At 44.4% G+C, this 19,457-nt stretch overlaps 1 protein-coding gene across 14 annotated transcripts in view; it reads right to left on the reverse strand.

The window, feature by feature from the left end:
• Window positions 1-542: 542 nt before the first annotated feature.
• Window positions 543-19,457, reverse strand: part of LOC144509438 (proto-oncogene tyrosine-protein kinase Yrk-like) — a 315,669-nt gene continuing 296,754 nt past the window's right edge. For all 14 annotated transcript variants that reach the window (XM_078238329.1, XM_078238330.1, XM_078238325.1 and 11 more), the window contains 4 exons: window positions 14,852-14,928; window positions 9,643-9,796; window positions 4,750-4,881; window positions 543-2,501 (listed from right to left, as the gene is read on the reverse strand). In XM_078238329.1, coding sequence (XP_078094455.1) covers window positions 2,293-2,501; window positions 4,750-4,881; window positions 9,643-9,796; window positions 14,852-14,928 — 572 coding nt within the window. In that variant the 3' untranslated portion in view covers window positions 543-2,292. The remainder of the gene's footprint in view (window positions 2,502-4,749; window positions 4,882-9,642; window positions 9,797-14,851; window positions 14,929-19,457) is intronic.

Raw genomic sequence — 19,457 nt, forward strand, 5'->3', positions numbered from 1 at the left:
TCAATGATTGTGTTCCACAGCCTTTTTAGGTAGAGAATTCCATATGGTAATAAAGCCCAACCATGAAAGTTGGACAGGGCTCGTGCTGGTGACACCAGATTGACTGTAGGCCCTTTCCCATCTCAGCTTCCAGATGAAGAATGGGCACTTTGGTGCGGCACAGGATAAAGTAAAGTTTATTTATTAGTGTCACAAGTGGGCTTACATTAACACTGCAATAAAGTTACTGTGAAGATCCACACTGTGGCACCAGTTCAGGTACACTGAGGGAGAATTTAGCATGGCCAATTCACCTAACCTGCACATATTTGGACTGTAGGAGGAAACCAGAGCACCCAGAGGAGACCCACGCAGACACAGGGAGAATGTACCTAACTCCACACAAACGGTGACCCAAGCTGGGAATCGAACCCAGGTCCTTGATGCTGTGAGGCAGCAGTGCTAACCGCTGTGCCACCGTGATAGTGCTGGTGGAGCTATATTCGTCAGAGTCAAAACCTTCAGCATAGGAAAGATTAAAAATTGAACACAAGAAAAAATTGTCCACATTTTATCAGAGCCTGGTCACAAAGATTGATTGTAAAAGTAGTTTTAATTCAATCATGTTTTGTTGCAATTGAGTCACTTGTGAACACACTAAAGTAACAAATTTACATAATGCGCAACAAAAGCTGTACAACTCTCTCTCTGTAAGAAAATTCACTAAAACAGTCTCTATCCTAAGACAGGTTAAGAAATAATGCAGGTTTTAGAGCAAGCAAAAATTTAATCTTCAGTAATTTGCACAAATAACGATGAGAAAATAATGATTGGATTTACAATCCGGATCATGTTAAGTGGCTGAAAAAAACATTTAAATAATGTACAATTAAACCTTTTGTAAAAAAAAAAGTTCCCTTTTGTTCCAAAAGGTTGTTGAAATTCGATGATTTGATTCTGAAAACCTGAAGCTTCTCGCCTTATTCCAGATGAGTCATCACTGAAGGAATTGGGAGACGTGTTTCAGTTCTCCGAATGATCACATTCTTTCCTCTCCGGGTAAGATTGGAGTTGGCCAGCCCTGCTGATGGGTTAGCCCCACGCTATCCGGAATGCCAGCCTTTCCTGGAAGGCAATGGGTGTTGCACAGGTACCAATGTCATCTCAGTGTGGCACTTGAAGAGAGGTTTGGCAGGTGCTGATTGAAGGATTGTCAGTCTGCAGCCCACCGTGAGCTGCAACCACAATGGGAGCAGTGGCCCCCTTAACGTCTCCCCTGACATTACCAAGCCCCTCCACGGGCTGTAGTGATCGACACAGAGGGACTATCATAGTCCTTGGTCTGGATGTGATGCATCTTCCCATGCTGACGTAGTTTCTCCGCATTACACCACCCCAATATTTCAGCCCAGCCCAGTAAACTTTATCTTTCCAGATCGTCCGATATAAAACTGTTACCTTGTTCATAAATAACGAGTACATTTATCATACTCTGTGACTCAAACCTGATAGCATTGCATTATCCTATACCTTGCCTTGTAAATGAATCGTGTCCCTTCTTCATAACCATGATTTGAACTCGTAAAACACTAGTACTAAATAGATTGTATTTACAGCCTAACTATATGTCATTCAGTGACTAAACTAGACCATCTTTGCTGGTTTTACACCACTGTATAAAATTAGGCATTTTAAATGCATTTCCTTGTCTGTAAGGCCTAGAAAATTGTACAAATAACAGAATAAAATACTTCTGGAATATGGCAAATCAAATATAAAAGCTCAGTGAAATATTAATCGAGAAGAGGAATTAGCCATTTTAGCATGGTCCTATGCGACATTGTTAAATAAGCACAGCGGATCAGTTCTCATTGTACAGTGCATTTGAGAGCGACATGCCAAATAAATGGGTACAAACCACAGGCAATGGCTGTGCTCTGGGTTCTGTCTAGAGACCCTGTCAAGTAGATCTAAAATCCAGTGTCTGGAGCCCAACACTGCTCAATAACATTTCTGTCACATCCCCCACCACACCAATCACCATGGCGCAACCACCGTGCAGTGCTCTGCATCTGAAAATACAAAATATTAATTGCGGCAAAGAGAGAGGCCGTCATTAACCCAAACCTAATTGGGTGCTCGGTTAATTGGAAGTGTGCTAATTGGTCTCGTACTTGACGAGTTCCTTCGAGGTTTAGGCGGCAGTCACTCAGAGCTCAGATTCCAGCGTCAGAGGCTTTAGGAACAGGTTGACAATATGGTCAGAAATACAGTTTGTTATTGGCTAAGGAATGTTCCAACTGCCGAGGGAATCTACAGGTTTTCCCCGGGTTGGTACTGGGGTTCCGTTGCTGTGAAGTAGTCCTCCAGGAAGGACTGTAAGTATTCAAAGGTTGGCCTCTCTTCTGGATCTTTCTTCCAGCATTGGATCATAAGGTCATGAAGAGATGCTGGGCAGGCGTTTGGACACGGCATTCGATAGCCTCGCTCCACCTGCTCCAGTACTTCGCGATTGTTCATTCCTGATAGAAATAAACAGACAATCACGTTAATAACCGGTCCCTTGTGACTCGCTGGCTAATAAGTGTGCCGTGCTTTGTTGGTGCCATTCTTGCCTCTGAGTTATAAGGTTGTGGGTTCAGGTCCCACTCCAGGATTTGAGCACAAAAATTAAGGCTGCTATTCCAATGCAGTACCAAGAGAGTGTTGCTAAGGTACCGATGCTGTCTTACACTGAGGCCCCATCAGATGAATGGAAAAGATCCTAAGGTACCGTTTTGAAGAAGGGGATTATTCCCTCTGGTCAATAGTTGTCCCAGTACGGAGTCTAACAACACCAGGTTAAAGTCCAACAGGTTTATTTGGTAGCAAATGCCACTAGCTTTCTCAATATGCGCGATCCCATTGCTACCAAATAAACCTGTTGGACTTTAACCTGGTGCTGTTAGACTCCTTACTGTGTTTACCCCAGTCCAACGCCAGCATTTCCACATCAATAGTTGTCCCCCAGTCAACATCACAAAACCAGATTACTGGTCATTGTCACAGTGCTGTTTGTGGGAGCTTGCTGTGCATATCTGGCTGCTGCATTTCCTACATTCCAACAGTCGCTACAATCCATAAGGTGCTTTGGGAACGTCCTATGATTGAGAACAGTGCTTTATAAATGCAATTGTTTCTTTCTTTCACATTCAAGAATCTGACACAAATGTACATTATTCCCCCTCCACCACCCTGATCAATAGAGGAACCAACAAATAAAGTCTCATTTTTAACTCAGTCCATGTCACTGTGCATGTTTGTGACAATTCCCAAAGAAAACATTACACATCAGGTCACCCATGTCTCTGTAATTACTGATTTGAAAGGGTTCACTCCCAACTCATTATTGAGGGCCTCAATCGCAAATACTGAATTTAGAAATACAAAAGGCACTTTGGAATAGAGAGCAAAGGAGTTGTATTTAACAAGCTCCTGATCTCAATAGTGTTATTATGAAACTGGGAAGAGAATGGGCAAACCGTACAATCTCACTCACGCATCTTTTATTGTTGACAGAGACTGGTGTAACAACTCATCCCCATGGACAGGAGGAACTCAGAGAATCATTCAACAGTTACAGCACAGGAGGAGGTCTGTCTTGTCTACGCCAACTCTCTGTAAGAGCAACTCAGCAAGTTCCACTCCACAGTCCCTTCCCCATAACCCTGCAGATATTTCTCATCAGGTGATTGTCCAATCTCTTTGAAAGCCTGACTATATTTCCCTCCACCACACTCTCAGGTACTAAACCCTAAACATTTACTGGGTAAAAGATGTTCCTCATGCTGCCATTGGTTCTTTTGCCAATCACCTTAAGTCAGTGTCCTCAGGTTCTGGACTATTCTGCTCATGGGAAACATTTTTCCCTATCCATCCTGTCCAGACCCTTCATGGCTTTCAGAACTTCAATCAAATCTCCTCCCAGCTTCTCTTCCCTAAGGAAAGCAACTCCTGCTTCTCCAATCTAACTGCGTAACTGTAATCCCTCAAACCTGGAACCATCCACATCAATCTTGCCTCTCTAAAGCTTTCATATCCTATCTAAAATCTGGTTCCCAGAATTGGACAGATTGCAGCAGTGGAGGTTGAAGCGATCTTTTCCAAAGGTTGATTGTAACTTCCTTGTATTTGTACTCCTTGCCCCTGTTTGTAAAGCCCAGCTTCCTGAATGCCCTTTTAGTCACTTTCTCAACCTGTCTTGTGACCTTCAGTAATTTGTGCAGATATCTGTTCTGGGTGAAGGGTCGTCACCGACCTGATACACAACTTTATTTCTTTGCACAGATGCTGCCTGACCTGCTGAGTGTTTCCAGTATTTTCTGTTTCTATTTTAGTGATTTAACCGATCGCTCCAGCTCTTCAAAAGGTAGAAGAGGCTGGACTCAGGTTGTTATAGGCTGGCTGTACACTCTTTCATCAAGGATCTTCAACAGTACAGCCGGATTCTTTGACCTCCGCTGGCATTCTCCAGTCCCGCTGCAGTGAATGAAGATTTGGCTGAGTGCCAAATTCTCCATTCTCGCTGGCAGTGGTGGCAGGGCGACCAAGATCAGAAAATCCTGACCTATAACTCAGATATGAGCTGTGCAACATCACTGTACAAACACTAGGCAGGTACTTTGTTTAAAACAAGGATCAGAGAGGAATATGATATGAAAACATTCGAATGATAATGTTGCACTGTGCAACTTTCCGTCCATCGGGTGATTATTGTTTGATGGTTCTTACCTGGGTATGGAACCCTCCCCTTGGTAACCAGTTCTGTCAAGAGGATACCAAACGACCACACGTCAGACTTGATTGTAAACTTTCCGTAAAGCGCAGCTTCTGGTGCTGTCCATTTTATTGGAAACTTGGCACCTAAAAGGAATGGAAAGATTGTATGTATAATTTTGCTTCATCCTTTAAATTATTTCTGAATCCAAAATGCCCGGAACCGCCTTCAGCGAAAGTGAAAGCCTTTTGGTCTGGAGAGAAACCGTACATATAGAGAAAAACTGAAGAAAATCCAGCGTAGGATTGGCTCCCTTAACTCTGCCATGCCACATAAGGGGTTAAGGGTAATTTTCTCTTGTAGAAATGGGGGCAAGTCATTGGCCTCACACAGAAGAACATCCCTTGTCATGTGGTTGCAAATAATAATTTTGGCTACAAGTGTGCCTGATGAAAAGGGTTCAGCCATTCAATTCAAACACAAACATGCCGTGTGATCTGTTCAAATCTGAGTTTGATTGCCAGGTTCTTTGTTCCATTGAACAATTCACAAATGTTTTCTAACTGTTTCAGAAGTATTTCAAATCATTGAGTCTCACTTGAGTCGTTGGAGAGAGTCTGTCTAAAACAGACTGTTCTAGATAATGTCACTGGCTGCTGAGAAAAAGTGAAAAGGCTGTGGCAGAGAAAGACTAATCTCTGTAGAGTTGAGCTTGGAAATTGAAAATAATTCAGTGTACGACGCATGCAGCCAGTTACTGTGACAATGGATTGATTTTCTGTGGTATTGCAAATGAAAGGGGAAATGTTAAAGACTCAGCCTCAATGGGTTCCACCTGCTGAATATCAGATGTTCCAAGGCTTTCTGGGTGGCACTCAGGAAGAGGGGGTTTTCTCGAATGCAGAGGGAGGGTGGTCCGAGAGAACATCTCAATCTACTTCGCGGAGCCAAAAGGAGAACTTCTGATTCTCCTCCAGGCCCTACTCCTGGTCCATGGCTGATGCTCTGCAAAATAGGCCGTTAAAAATTTTTGGAGACCAGTGTAACTGAGGAGATCTGAGACCTGGATCAGTGAAGTTCTGATGCATCTGTTCCAATGATGCTATTTTCTAAAACAGTGCTTCTGTCAAGTCTTCCTTTTTCCTGAGCTGAGGTTTCCCCCCAACCTGTGGTTGATATGGCCCTCAACTGTGTCCAATCCTCTCCTGCATCTCTGCCCTCATCCCTTCCCCTTCCATCCAGAACCATGATAGGGGTCCCCTTGTCCTCACTTTTCACCCCACCAGCCTCCACAATCATCCTTTGCCACTTCTGCCAACCCCAGCATGATGCCACCACCAAACACATTGTCACCTCACACCACTCCAGGTCAGCATTCCATAGAGACCATTCCTTCCATTAGACTCTGGTCTACTCCCCCAGGACTAACACTGCCTCTCCTTCCTGTGGCACCTTCCCATGCAATCGTAGCAGGTGTAATACCTGCCCATTTACCTCCGCCCTGCCCAAGGCCCTAAACACCCTTTCCAGGTGAATCAAGCATTTCAATTGCACCTCCTTCAGTTTGGTTTACTGTATTCCCTTCTCCCATTGGGTCTCCTCTACAATCGGGAGACTAGACGCAGACTGGGTGACCCCTTTGCCAAACACCCTCACTCAGTCCACAAGCGTGACCCTAATCTTCCTGTCACTGCCATTTCAATTCACCATTCTGCTCTCATGCCCATATGTCTGTCCTTGGCCTGTTGCAATGTTCCAGTGAAGCCCAATGCAAACTGGTGGAACAGCACCTCATCTTCCAATTGGGCACTTTACAATCTTTTGGACTTAACATTAATTAATGTAAAATTCAACAACTCCAGACAGTGAACTTACTCCCCAATTTTGATCTTTTTTTCCCCATTCCTCCCCCACAGGGCCATCTGTAACTTCTTTTGCTTCATACCATAAGACATAGGAGCAGAATTAGGCCATTCGGCCCATCGAGTCTGCTCCTCCATTCAATCATGTCTGATATTTTTCTCATCCCCATTCTCCTGCCTTTTCCCCATAACCCCTGATCCCCTTATTAATCAAGAACCTATCTATCTCTGTCTTAAAGACACTCAATGACCTAGCCTCCTCAGCCTTCTGCGGCAAAGAGTTCCACAGATTCACCTCTCTCTCTGGCTGAAGAAATTCCTCCTCATCTCTGTTTTAAAGGATCGTCCCTTTAGCCTGAGGCTGTGCCCTCTGGTTCTAGTGTTTCCTACTAGTGGAAAAATCCTCTCTACATCCACTCTATCCAGGCCTTGCAGTATCCTGTAAGTTTCAATAAGATCCCCCCTCATCTTTCTTAACTCCAACGAGTACAGATCCAGAGTCTTCAACCGTTCCTCATACGACAAGCTCTTCATTCCAGGGGTCATTCTTGTGAACCTCCTCTGGATCCTTTCAGAGAGTGCTGACCCTTGTTCTGATAGTAACAGAGTCTGCAACCCTCGCTTTATGCCACTGTTTGCACCTTCTTTCATCTTTAATACTATAACTAACTCTCCATTTGTCTGGCGTTCATTTGTCAATCCACCCTTAGCTTCCACCTACCACTGACCTTCTATTGTGCTCCACCTTCTCTCCCCTCTCTCCAACAACATAACCCATCACATTTTTACCTCTGTTCAGCTCTGAAGAAGTCAAATGGACTTGAAACATTGGGCAAAATTTTCCTGAATATGGACAAAGACCAATAGCTGGTGGGAAAACAGCATTGAATCAGCTGACAACAATGGCAGTTTCTCTGCAGTATTCTTCAGGGCTTAGACAGAACAACATAAAACTCAGCATCTTACCCTGGCCCATCACTCCACCCGATCCCCGTAACCCCACACGTTTTACCATGGCTAATTCACCTAACCTGTACATTTTTGGAGTGTGGGAAAAAACTGGAGCATCCGGAGGAAATCCATGCAGACACAGGGAGAATGTGCAAACTCCACACAGACAGTGACCTGAGGCTGGAATTGAACCTGGGTCCCTGGCGCTGAGAGTCAGCAGTGTTAACCACTGTGCCACTATACCACCCAGGCCAGTGACACCCGAAGCTCTGTCAATCCTGCGGCGTGACTGACTCTCCCGTGTTTTAAGGGATTGCCCCTTATTTTGACTGTTTACCCCAGGTCCTTTGAGCAAAGTCTTTTGTCTCATATCCCGACAGCAGCCTGTGTGAGACTGAGCCTAGGAGTCTTCCACTGGGTGATTTAAACAGGGCCACAAGTCTGCGCGTTGCACAGCCGAGAATGATGATATTGTGGCTCCATTCCACAAATGCGAGGTAATGCATTTTGGAAAGTCTAATACAAATAGGAAATATACAGTAAATAGCAGAACCCTTAAGATTATTGATAGGCAAAGGGATCTGGATGTACAGGTACACAGGTCACTGAAAGTGGCAATGCAGGTGGAGAAGGTAGTCAAGAAGGCATACGGCATGCTTGCCTTCATCGGCCGGGGCATTGAGTTTAAAAATTGGCAAGTCATGTTGCAGCTTTATAGAACCTATAAAGGGCGGCACGGTAGCACAGTGGTTTGCATTGCTGCTTCACAGCTCCAGGGACCTGGGTTCGAATCCCGGCTCGGGTTGCTGTCTGTGTGGACTTTGCACATTCTCCCCGTGTCTGTGCGGGTTACCTCTGGGTGCTCTGGTTTCCTCCCACAGTCCAAAGATGTGTGGGCTAGGTTGATTGGCCATTCTAAATTGCCCCTTAGTGTCCCGGGATGCATAGGTGAGAGGGGTTAGTGGGTAAATATGCAGGGATATGTGGATAGGGTCTGGGTGGGATTGTGGTTGGTGCAGACTCGATGGGTCGAATGGCCTCTTTCTGCACAGTAGGATTCTATGATTGTACAACCTTAGTTGGGCCGCACTTGGAATATAGTGTTCAATTCTGGTCGTCACACTACCAGAAGGATGTGGAGACTTTGGAGAGGGTACAGAAAAGATTTACCGGGATGTTGCCTGATATGGAGGGCATCAGCTATGAGGAGAGTTTGGAGAAATTTGGTTTGTTCTCACTGGAATTACAGAGGTTGAGGGGTGACCTGATAGAAGTCTACAAGATTATGGGAGGCATGGACAGAGTGGATAGTCAGAAGCTTTTTCCCAGGGTGGAAGAGTTAATTACTAGGGGGCACAGGTTTAACGTGCAAGGAGCAAGGTTTAAAGGAGATAGAACATAGAACAGTACAGCACAGATCAGGCCCTCCGGCCCACAATGTTGTGCCGAGCTTTGTCTGAAACCCAGATCAAGCTAAGATCGTACAAGATGTACGAGGCAGATATTTTACACAGAGGATGGTGGATGCCTGGAACTCGTTGCCGGGGGAGGCAGTGGAAGCAGATACGATGGTGACTTTTAAGGGGCGTCTTGACAAATGCATGAATAGGATGGGAATAGAGGGATACGGTCCCCGGAAGGGTAGGGGGTTTTAGTTCAGTCGGGCAGCATGGTCGGTGCAGGCTTGGAGGGCCGAAGGGCCTGTTCCTGTGCTGTAATTTTCTTTGTTCACCCCCCCCCCCCCCCCACTTCACACACTGTAATGATCACCAGCAACCGCCCCCCAACAAAACCTTCACCCCCACCAAACCCTCATCGTGACACCCGGCCCCACCCCCCTGGCTCGGGGCAGTGTTTCTCTATTTTATTTGATAAGAGTTGGTCACACTGCTATCCCATTCAGAGAAAGTGATGCAATGGATATTCAATGTGATGCTGAAAGAGGTGAAATAGAAACCATTATAAGGCAAACACTCCATTAAATTTTCAGTAACGCAGATTCAAAATAAATCTATGCACTATTGATGTAAATATATATTAGATCTCATAAAATTCCAGTAGTTCTACAGCTGGCCTGGCACCAGAACATTGTACCTTGTCGCGCTGTGTATTCATTGTCCTCAATAAGTCTTGCCAGCCCGAAATCTGCTATCTTGCACACAAGGTTTTCTCCGACAAGTATATTAGCAGCCCTTAAATCTCTGTGAATGTAATTCATTCGCTCGATATAGGCCATTCCTGCTGCAATCTATATGAAACGAGAGAAGAACCACAGCAATTCATTAAAGAGATAGCATTTAGTGCAGCACCATCTATGCCTTTAAGGAACAAATAAATCAGAATGATGACTGGAGGTGGATTGCAAGGTCAGTTACTATTGTGATAATTTAGTGATGGAATGAGCAGTGCTGCTGGAGCTGAGAGTGCACACACTCCACTCTGGGCTTCACCTGAAACTGCAGCAAGGTGGTGTGGCACACTAAGTTTCTTTTTTATTCATTCGTGGGTCATGTGCATCGCTGGCTGGCCAACATTATTGCCCATCCCTAGTTGCCCCTGGGAGGCAGTTGAGAGTCAACCACATTGCTGTGGCTCTGGAGTCACATGTTGGCCAGACCGGGTAAGGACAGCAGATTTCCTTCCCTAAAGGACATTAGTGAACCAGTTGGGTTTTTCCGACAATCGACAATGGTTTCATGGTCATCAGTAGATTCTTAATTCCAGATATTTTTTATTGAATTCAAATTCCACCATCTGCTGTGGCGGGATTTGATCCCGGGTCCCCAGAACATAATACCACTAGGCCATCGCCTCTCCGATGAAGGTGAAAAAGTACCTTCACTTTGAGGACAGGGGCATGAGGGGTGCTTTTAAATTCAATCTAGTTTAATGTAAAGGTTTTGTATTGTCCCAGTCAGGTTCCTTTCAGGTACGAACTCCAAACTCCTTCCCTAGACACTCTCACCCATCTCCTTCCTCTCTCACCCTTTCCCCGTAGGCCTGCCTCCCCTGTCCAGCCTTCACTTCACCTTTCCACCTTCCACCCTAAACCCCATCATCCACCAACTCTCCGCCTTTCAGCCTTCACCTGCCTCCACCTGTCCAGCTTTGGTGCAATGTTTGCTAACAGCACTTTGAGTGAAGTTATATGAGGTGCCCAACAAGGAGAAAGAACAGCTACAGAACTCAGCGTTGTGGAAGGGGGTGATGCTGGCCAGGTGCTCACCATTAATCTACAGTCGTAAATTCCCGCTGGTGGGGAACGGGATTTGGAGGAGGGCGTTAACTCCAGTGGGATGACCTTTTAATGAGCATGCATGGGGTTGGGAAGCTCCATCCGCCTTTAACAAAATTCCAGCAGTTTATCCACCATCGGGAAACAGATTTTTTTGCCTCCTGATAAATTAAGGCCCTGCCCGTCACAATTCCCACTGCTGGAAGGATTGGAAAATTCCACCCTACATCCCTCTTCTTTTAGAATCTGAGGCATTTCAGTCACTTCTTCAAGTGAGCAAGATGGGAGCTGGGCTGAATCCTCTGTAAGGGGAGGTGGACAAGTGGCTTAAAATCCAAGCTGCTAAAATTTGACTGGGAGACAGAGTCACATAAAAAATGTAATCACGAGGAAGCGAGATCAGGCGGAAGAGACAGAGAGATTTGACGAGATGATTAAGGAAAGATGAGATCAGGGGAATAATGTAGAAAGATCAAATGAAAGATGGAGCAGCAGGTCAGGTGAACTTTGTGTAACTATAGATTAACCAGTCGAGCATTATGCTGTAGAACCCTTACTCGTGAGAATGGAACTTCCAATGCTTGTAATAAAGATTGCTCACAGAACAAGGCATCTCACTCTGCAGGTCCTTGGGTACTGGAGCAAACCCTCACCAAGCTGCAGAGCTGGGCTGAGAGGTGGCAAATGGAGTTTAATGCGGAAAAGTGTGAGGTGATTCACTTTGGAAGGAGTAACAGGAATACAGAGTACTGGGCTAATGGTAAGATACTTGGTAGTGTGAATGAACAGAGGGATCTGGGTGTCCATGTGCATAGATCCCTGAAAGTTGGCACCCAGGTTGATAGGGTTGTTAAGAAGGCGTACGGTGTGTTAGCTTTTATTGGTAGAGGGATTGAGTTTCGGAGCCAGGAGGTCATGCTGCAACTGTACAAAACTCTGGTGCGGCCGCACTTGGAGTATTGCGTACAGTTCTGGTCGCCGCATTACAGGAAAGATGTGGAAGTGTTGGAAAGGGTGCAGAGGAGATTTACCAGGATGTTGCCTGGTATGGTGGGAAAATCGTATGAGGAAAGGCTGAGGGGCTTGAGGTTGTTTTCGTTAGAGAGAGGAAGGTTAAAAGGTGACTTAATAGAGGCATACAAGATGATCAGAGGATTAGATAGGGTGGATAGTGAGAGCCTTTTTCCTCGGATGGTGTTGGCTCGCACGAGGGGACATAGCTTTAAATTGAGGGGTGATAGATATAGGACAGATGTCAGAGGTAGGTTCTTCACTCAGAGAGTAGTAAGGGCGTGGAATGCCCTGCCTGCAGCAGTGGTGGACTCGTCAATGTTGAGAGCGTTCAAGTGGTTATTGGATAAACATATGGATGATATTGGAATAGTGTAGATTAGAGGGGCTTTAGATTGGTACCACTGGTCGGCGCAACATCGAGGGCCGAAGGGCCTGTACTGCGCTGTAATGTTCTATGTTCCATCTACATAGATAAGGTCATCATAGTCCCACATGACTACTGGCTGCTTTCCCCTTTTAGGGAGAGAGCTGACTGGTGGTGATTTGACCTGAGGGTCACCACACCTCAGGCGAGGGGCCAGGTTGAGAAAGCGAGACCTTTAAAGTTTATTTATTAGCCACTAGTAAGGCTTACATTAACACTGCAATGAAGTTACTGTGAAATTCCCCTAGTTGCTTGTTCGGGCCAATGCACCTAACCAGCACGTCTTTCAGACTGTGGGAGGAAACCGGAGAACGGGAGGAAACCCATGCAGACATGGGGAGAAAGTGCAAACTCCACACAGACGGTGACCCAAGCCGGGAATTGCACCCAGGTCTCTGGCGCTGTGAAGCAGCAGCGTTAACCACTGTGCTACCCATGAATGAATAACCTCAGCCGGTACAGGAATTGAACCCGTGCTGTTGCTCTGCATCATGAACCAGCCGCCCAAGCTAAACTGACCTCGCTCACCTATATAACTGCACTAATCGGTAGATGTTTTTTTAAAACATCCTACCATCTTATAATCTCCATTACAACCACTGTTAAGTTTACTAGTTTGCAGGTCCCAGTATGCAAATTCATTCACAATAAGGGAACAATCATTTCCAGTTCACTCCACTGAAAAATATTAATTGAACGAGTTGACTGAAACGTTCAGGTTTAATGGCAGGGCAATCAAGCGATTAACGTTAGTTCTTCGGAAAATAACTCTCTCCAAAAAGGCGTTACTAATTCCTCCCGCAATATATTTCGGAAGCGGTGACGATAGTGCAATTGGCTTTACTCTGTGACATAATCTATTCAGTGGGTTCTATTGTTAAGTGTTGATTTGATGGAATGTTACACACTGTAGATGCCAAGCCCAAAACCGTTCCAATTGCATTATTCTACCCTGACTATAGTGCAACCACTGCACACCAGGGATTGACTCTAACATCAACACCCTGCCCACTGCTTATTCAAAGTAAACAAGTTACACTTGGTCGAAAACTGAATCGATCTGGCTTCATCCACCAATTGTCACAAAATTGCAGACAAGTTGCAGCTGAAGGGACTCCCTTTCTCCCATAATTACAGCTTGCGTTTCATCACCTTTCAATCCTAATTACAACAGACTGGCTGTCAGCTTTGCAGACTGAACAAGCCACGGAACCACTGGAGAAAAGACCGCAGGAAGGCATGAGCCAGCTTCTCACGATGCCGACAGCTACACACTGATGCTGATACAAGTAGACTAAAGATTTAGAATTAACAAACTTCAAGTGAGTCTACTGATTAAAAGAAACTTTCCCCACCAGGCAGAAGTCCAATACGTGCAACAGATTTCCAGCAAGAAGAGTTGAGTTTGTGTTGTTTAACTCTTTCCAAAGGGAGCGTGATAAATATTCAGCCAAAGAGAATAAGTTCAAATTGATTCAACCAAATATTCCAGGGAACACAACTGTCCTCTGCTGTTTAGTTGGGGAAATAGCAGAAGAGAGGTGCATTACTTGAGGGGGGAAATACTGGTTCTCAGAGCCTCAGGAAGCTGTGGACTGCTGTAGATGTCAGGACTATCATCAATGTATCGTCACACAGTAAACTCACTCATAAGGACTAGCCTTAGTAAACGTTGCATTGAATAAATATTAAAGTTGTCCAAAGCTACCGATTACAACATTCCTCAGCTTTTCTTGACACACATGCTGAGAAAGAACGCACCTCTCTATAGCATCATTCATGACCTCAGTGTTTAAAAGTGTTTGCCAGGAAATGAAGTACTTTTGAAATGTAGTCAATGTTGTAATATAGGAAGTACAGCAGCTGATTTGCATTTCCCATAACAGCACGGTGTTAGTTCAGACTTCATAGACTCCCTACAGTGCAGAAGGAGGCCATTCAGCCCATTGAGTTTGCACCGACTTTCTGATAGAGCATCTTACCCAGGCCCTTTCCCCTGCCTTGTCCCTGAACTTAACACATTTACCATGGCCAATCCACCTAACCTACATATCTCTGGACTGTGGGTGGAAACTGGAGCACCCGGAGGAAACCCATGCATACACAGAGAGAAAGTGCAAACTCCATACAGTCACCCAAGGCCGGAATCGAACCCGGGTCCCTGGCGCAGTGAGGCAGCCATGCTAACCACTTTGCCACCATGCCGCCCCATCTCGTTAGTGACCAGGAAATTTGTGTTTAGGTATTGGTTGAGGGATAAATATTGGCCAGGAGATTGGGGAGAACTTCCCTGCTCTTTTCTGAAATAACACTAAGCTTAGCTATCCTTAATCAATTGGATAAATGTTTTTGGAGATGTTCACTATTATGTTTCTTCAGGTTTCCATTAAAGTATATCCTTATTCCTTCTGCTACTCAATGTTTATTTGCTTCCTGAATACTCCTGTGACATTTTACATACAGCATTGCTTTGAATTTATCCACACACATCCATTAGAGTTGCTAATAAATACACCTGGCTGGAGTAAGAACTATTCACCTTGCCAAAAAAACAAATCATCTAACAACGAAACAGAGAAAAAAAGTCAACGGGATAAAACGTTAAAGAAGAGGAAACCAGTGTGCAGTACCTGTGCTGACATGTCGACCAGCTGGGGTAGTTTTAATATCCTCCCATCACCGTCCTTTAGGAAATCAAGCAAACTTCCTGAGAAAGAAATTGGAGAGATGTTCAATAACTTAATGATGCAGACTGTCACTTCAGTTTTTTTTACGTGTCCCTTTTGTACGGTTTTACTAAATCATCTGAGATTTGATCACCTTCTGATACATCAGCAATTGGAAACATTGGGCTGCATAAGATGCCCCCCCCTCCCCCCCCACCCTCCCCCGTTAAGAAGCAGGTCATGGGCTGTTCAGAAGAAACCCCCACAAAGATCAGCCTTCTCCTTAATAAACCACTTTGTCTCTTGAACCCAGCCTCTTGCCCCACTCGCTGAGACCTCTAGCCACCAACTTACCAGAGATTCTAAACGTGATGGGACTGCCTAGTGTGGCCCCCCTTGAATTTTTAGCCAGGGGGTGGAGACTGAGGCACCCCCTAAAATCAGTCCCATTGCTCCCATACAATGCATATGTTTTTGGATTTTATGCTTTATTCATTTTTTCCTCAATTTATTAAGAAGAACAGTTTGAAAACACCCCTCGTTACATGATGTTGCTTGTATTGTACAAAGACAATTTTTAAAAAATCATCCTCGTAAAGTCAGATATTCTAATACTCCGTATGAAGCTGCCTTTCGATGTCAGATTCTATGAGGTGGGATTTCCCTTGTGTTTCTTGACGATGAAGGTGGCCTGTCAATCGCCAGTGGTGGGATCTCCTCGCCCTGCCAAAGTCAACGGGCTTTCCCATTGAATGCACCCCTCGCTGCTGGAAAACCTACAGCGGGGGTGGGTCATCGGCAGGACTGGAAAATCCCGCTGGTGTGAACATCTGGAAAATTCCAGCCTATCAGTCTCACCTTTTTTTTTTAACAGAATGAATATTAACAACTCCCAATTCATTGCTTATAATTAGATGGGCTACATTTTTCATGTAAAATTAGTTATTTGTCTTTATCTATAATAACATATAAATATCTATTGTACACACACACACATATATATATATATACACTCACATCTCACATTCATGCTCTATATTCAAAGCTGCTAAGCTGCTGTGTATATTACCCGGTTTACAGTAATCGTCTGTGGTATATCAGGTCAATACATTTATGACTTATGTACCTACCCAAGTTTCGCAACCAGAATTTATGAGTCAATTTTGTAAAGAAAAACATCATAAAATGAAGAACATTAAACAGACGCAACACATTTTAATTTTCAACAGATTTAATGTCCGTCATAAGATTTGTGAAGGAGATATTGCGCAGTAAGAGTTGTGCAATAGAAGGGTGGCACGGTGGCACAGTGGTTAGCACTGCTGCCTCACAGTGCCAGGAACCTGGGTTTGATTCCAGCCTTGGGTGACTGTCTGTGCGGAGTCTGCACATTCTCCCCGTGTTTGTGTGGGTTTACTCCGGGTGCTCCGGTTTCCTCCCACAATCCAAAGATGCGCAGCTGAAGTGGATTGGCCATTCTAAAATTGCCCCTTAGTGTCCAAAGATGTGTCGGTTAGGGTGTAGATGTGTACGGTGGAGTAGTCATGGTAAATGTGTGAGGTTATAGGGATAGGTTGATTGGCCATGCTAAGTTGCCTCTTAGTGTACCAGGATGTGTTTGTTAGGATTAATATGTGGGGTTACGGGGATAGGGTCTGGATAAGGTGCTCTGTCGGAGAGTTGGTGCAGACCTGATGGGCAGAATGGCCTCCTTCTACATTGTAAGGATTGTATGAGGAGAAAAACTGTGCTGGCTGCTTGAAAAAGCTGTCCAATTGGTATCACTCTGCTGTTCCTTTCCCCGGAGCCCTGAACGTTTTTCTTCTCCAAGCATTTATTTAATTCTCCTTTGAATGTTACGAGTGAATCTGCTTCCACCCTCCTTACAAGCAGTGCATTCCAGCTTCTAACAACTCAGCACTCAGCAAAATACCTCATCTTTTTTTTAACCAATTATCTTAAATGTCTCTCGTTCGACACAGACAGCAAAAGATAAAATGACCTCTTATGGATCTATCTATTTAAAGCATTTTCCATCCTGTGCCAGTTAGAACAAACCAATTCTAAAGATAAACTCAGAGACAGTTCTGTATTTTGTTCCCATATTTTATGCAGAATAAACTAAGCAGCTCTGTGAGAGCTGCCGCATTTCTATTAGGGCAGAAGTGAACAGTGTGAGAAATTGAGAACTCTTACTGAACCAGGTGTCTCATTGTCTGTTTCCAACAATATTTATTTTCTGGAAATATTGCTTAACATTTTTTTTCAAGTGTAGTTTTCAAAGTCATGTTGCATAGAACATCTGTACCAGTCATCCATTCTGGGGAGAACTATTCAGTCCCATGAGAATAATTTTAGATACAATCAGGTTGCAAATTGAGTACAAACTGGAGGATAAAAATAGGGACATCCTGCTAAAACTGTACAAGGCACGAGTTAGACCACACCTGGAATACTGCAAACAGCTTTGGTCCCCTTATCTAAGAAAAGATAAACTGGCATTGGAGGCAGTCCAGGGAAGGTTCACTAGGTTGATCCCAGGTATGGAGGGATTTTCTTATGAGGAGAGGTTGAGTAGGTTGGGGCTTGTATTCACTGGAGTTTAAAAATTGAGTGACGACCTTATTGGTAGGATTCTCAGGGGGTTTGAAAGGGTAGAGAGGGTGTTTCCCCTTGTGGGAGAGTCTAGGACCAGACAGCATCATCTCAGAGTAAGGGGGTCGCCCATTCAAGAGAATTTCTTCTCTCAGAGGGTATTGAATCAGTGGAATTCTTTCCCGCAGAGGGCTGTAGAGGCTGAGTCATTAATTATGTTCAAGGCTGAGAAAGACATATTTTTAATCAGTAAGGGAATGGAGGATAATGGGGGTAAGGTGAGAAATGGAGTTGAGGATTATATAAGATCAGTCATGATCTCATTGAATGGCGGAGCAGACTCGATGGGCTGAAGGACCGACTTCTATCCCAACGTCTTATGGTTGTACGATCGTAACACATTGGTTACGTTACAGAACCAGTAAGCTAGAAGTCAGAGACTTGAGGTCAAATCTCACCAAGGCAGCTGAATCCAGTTAAATAAATCTGGAATTTTTAAAAAAATCATCAGTAATGGTGACCGTGAGACAGCTGGGTTTTCAAAAAACCCACCTGGTTCAAAACTCTTACTGTCTTTACCTAGTCTGGCTTCAATGTGAGTCTAGACCAATAGCCTTGTAGCTGACTGCTCCCTGAAACAGCCAAGCAAGCCCCTTGGTCATATGTAAGGAAACGGCTCACCACCTGGTCTCACTGGCAATTAGGAATGGGCAATAAATGCTGGCCTTGCCAGCAATGTCCACAACCCATGATTAATAGCAAAAGAAAACAGGGAAAGAAGATGGGGTTCATCACAGAACATAAAATCCATACCTGGAGAAGAATCCACATTTCTTTTCCATTTTACAAGTAACATTGGACATACACCATAGGAAAACTGATCTTAGCTCCTAATTATAACTCATACATAGAGATTAATGACATTTACAAAAGTAAACATATGCTACTCCCATTGATATGACACAGAATTGGCATTGAGTTTCCTTTGTGTTTGTTCCTCTTTAGTCCCCATGATAATCTAGTATTGATTGACAGTCTAACATGTCTGTTTGTGAATCTAATACTCTCCTCACTGGATTTTAGGGGATTGAAGAGATGCGTGATAAAGACCTTATTGTCTGACATTTTTTCAGAACTAATGAAAAGGGATTCTTCACTCAACCTGTATCATCTTTCTCTGAATGATCTATAGTAAATATTTAAGCAGTATTTTCTAATGTGGGGCCATTTCAATGTGTTCTACACTATTAGTGATTATTAAAAGGTAAAGTTGCCATATTCCCAAATGATCATAGGCTGCCTTCCCCCTTTGAGCTGACGGATGGGGATTTAACCTGAGGGTCAACACACCTCAGGCGAGGGGCAAGGTTGAGAAGGTGGGGCTGTCATGAATAATCTCAGCCGGTACAACGTGCTGTTGGCGTTGCTCTGCATCATGAACCAGCCATCCAGGCAATTGAGCTAACCACCTCCCTTGTGAATATTCCTCTATGTGTAAACATATTCCATAGAAATACAGGTAGTTAAAGTACAGAATGAATCCATTGTACCCATCTTGCCTGTACTGCTTTCCTGCTTTTTGTTTGTAACCCTCCAAGTTTCTCATCCTCAACTACCTCTCCAAAATAAAGTATTCTTCATGGGATGTGGGTGTTGCAGGGAAAGACAGTATTTGTTGCCCATCCCTAATTGTCCTGAGTGGTTTGCTTGGCCATTTCAGAGGGTGGTTAAGAGTCCACCACATTGCTGGGGCTCTGGGGTCACATGTAGACCAGACCAGGTAAGGACAGTAGATTTCCTTCCCTAAAGGACATTAGTGAACCAGACAGGTTTTTACAACAATCAGTGATAGATTCGGGGGGTCACCATTACTGAGACGAGGAGGGGATCTTAGCCCACACTCACCGTCTGTGAGAATGCCAATGGGGGAATCAAGATTCAGATGTCGCAGATCTCGCCGGCGAGAACGCGATTT

The sequence above is a fragment of the Mustelus asterias genome, chromosome 21 (genome assembly GCF_964213995.1).
Source record: "Mustelus asterias chromosome 21, sMusAst1.hap1.1, whole genome shotgun sequence".
NCBI classification, from domain to species: Eukaryota; Metazoa; Chordata; class Chondrichthyes; order Carcharhiniformes; family Triakidae; genus Mustelus; species Mustelus asterias.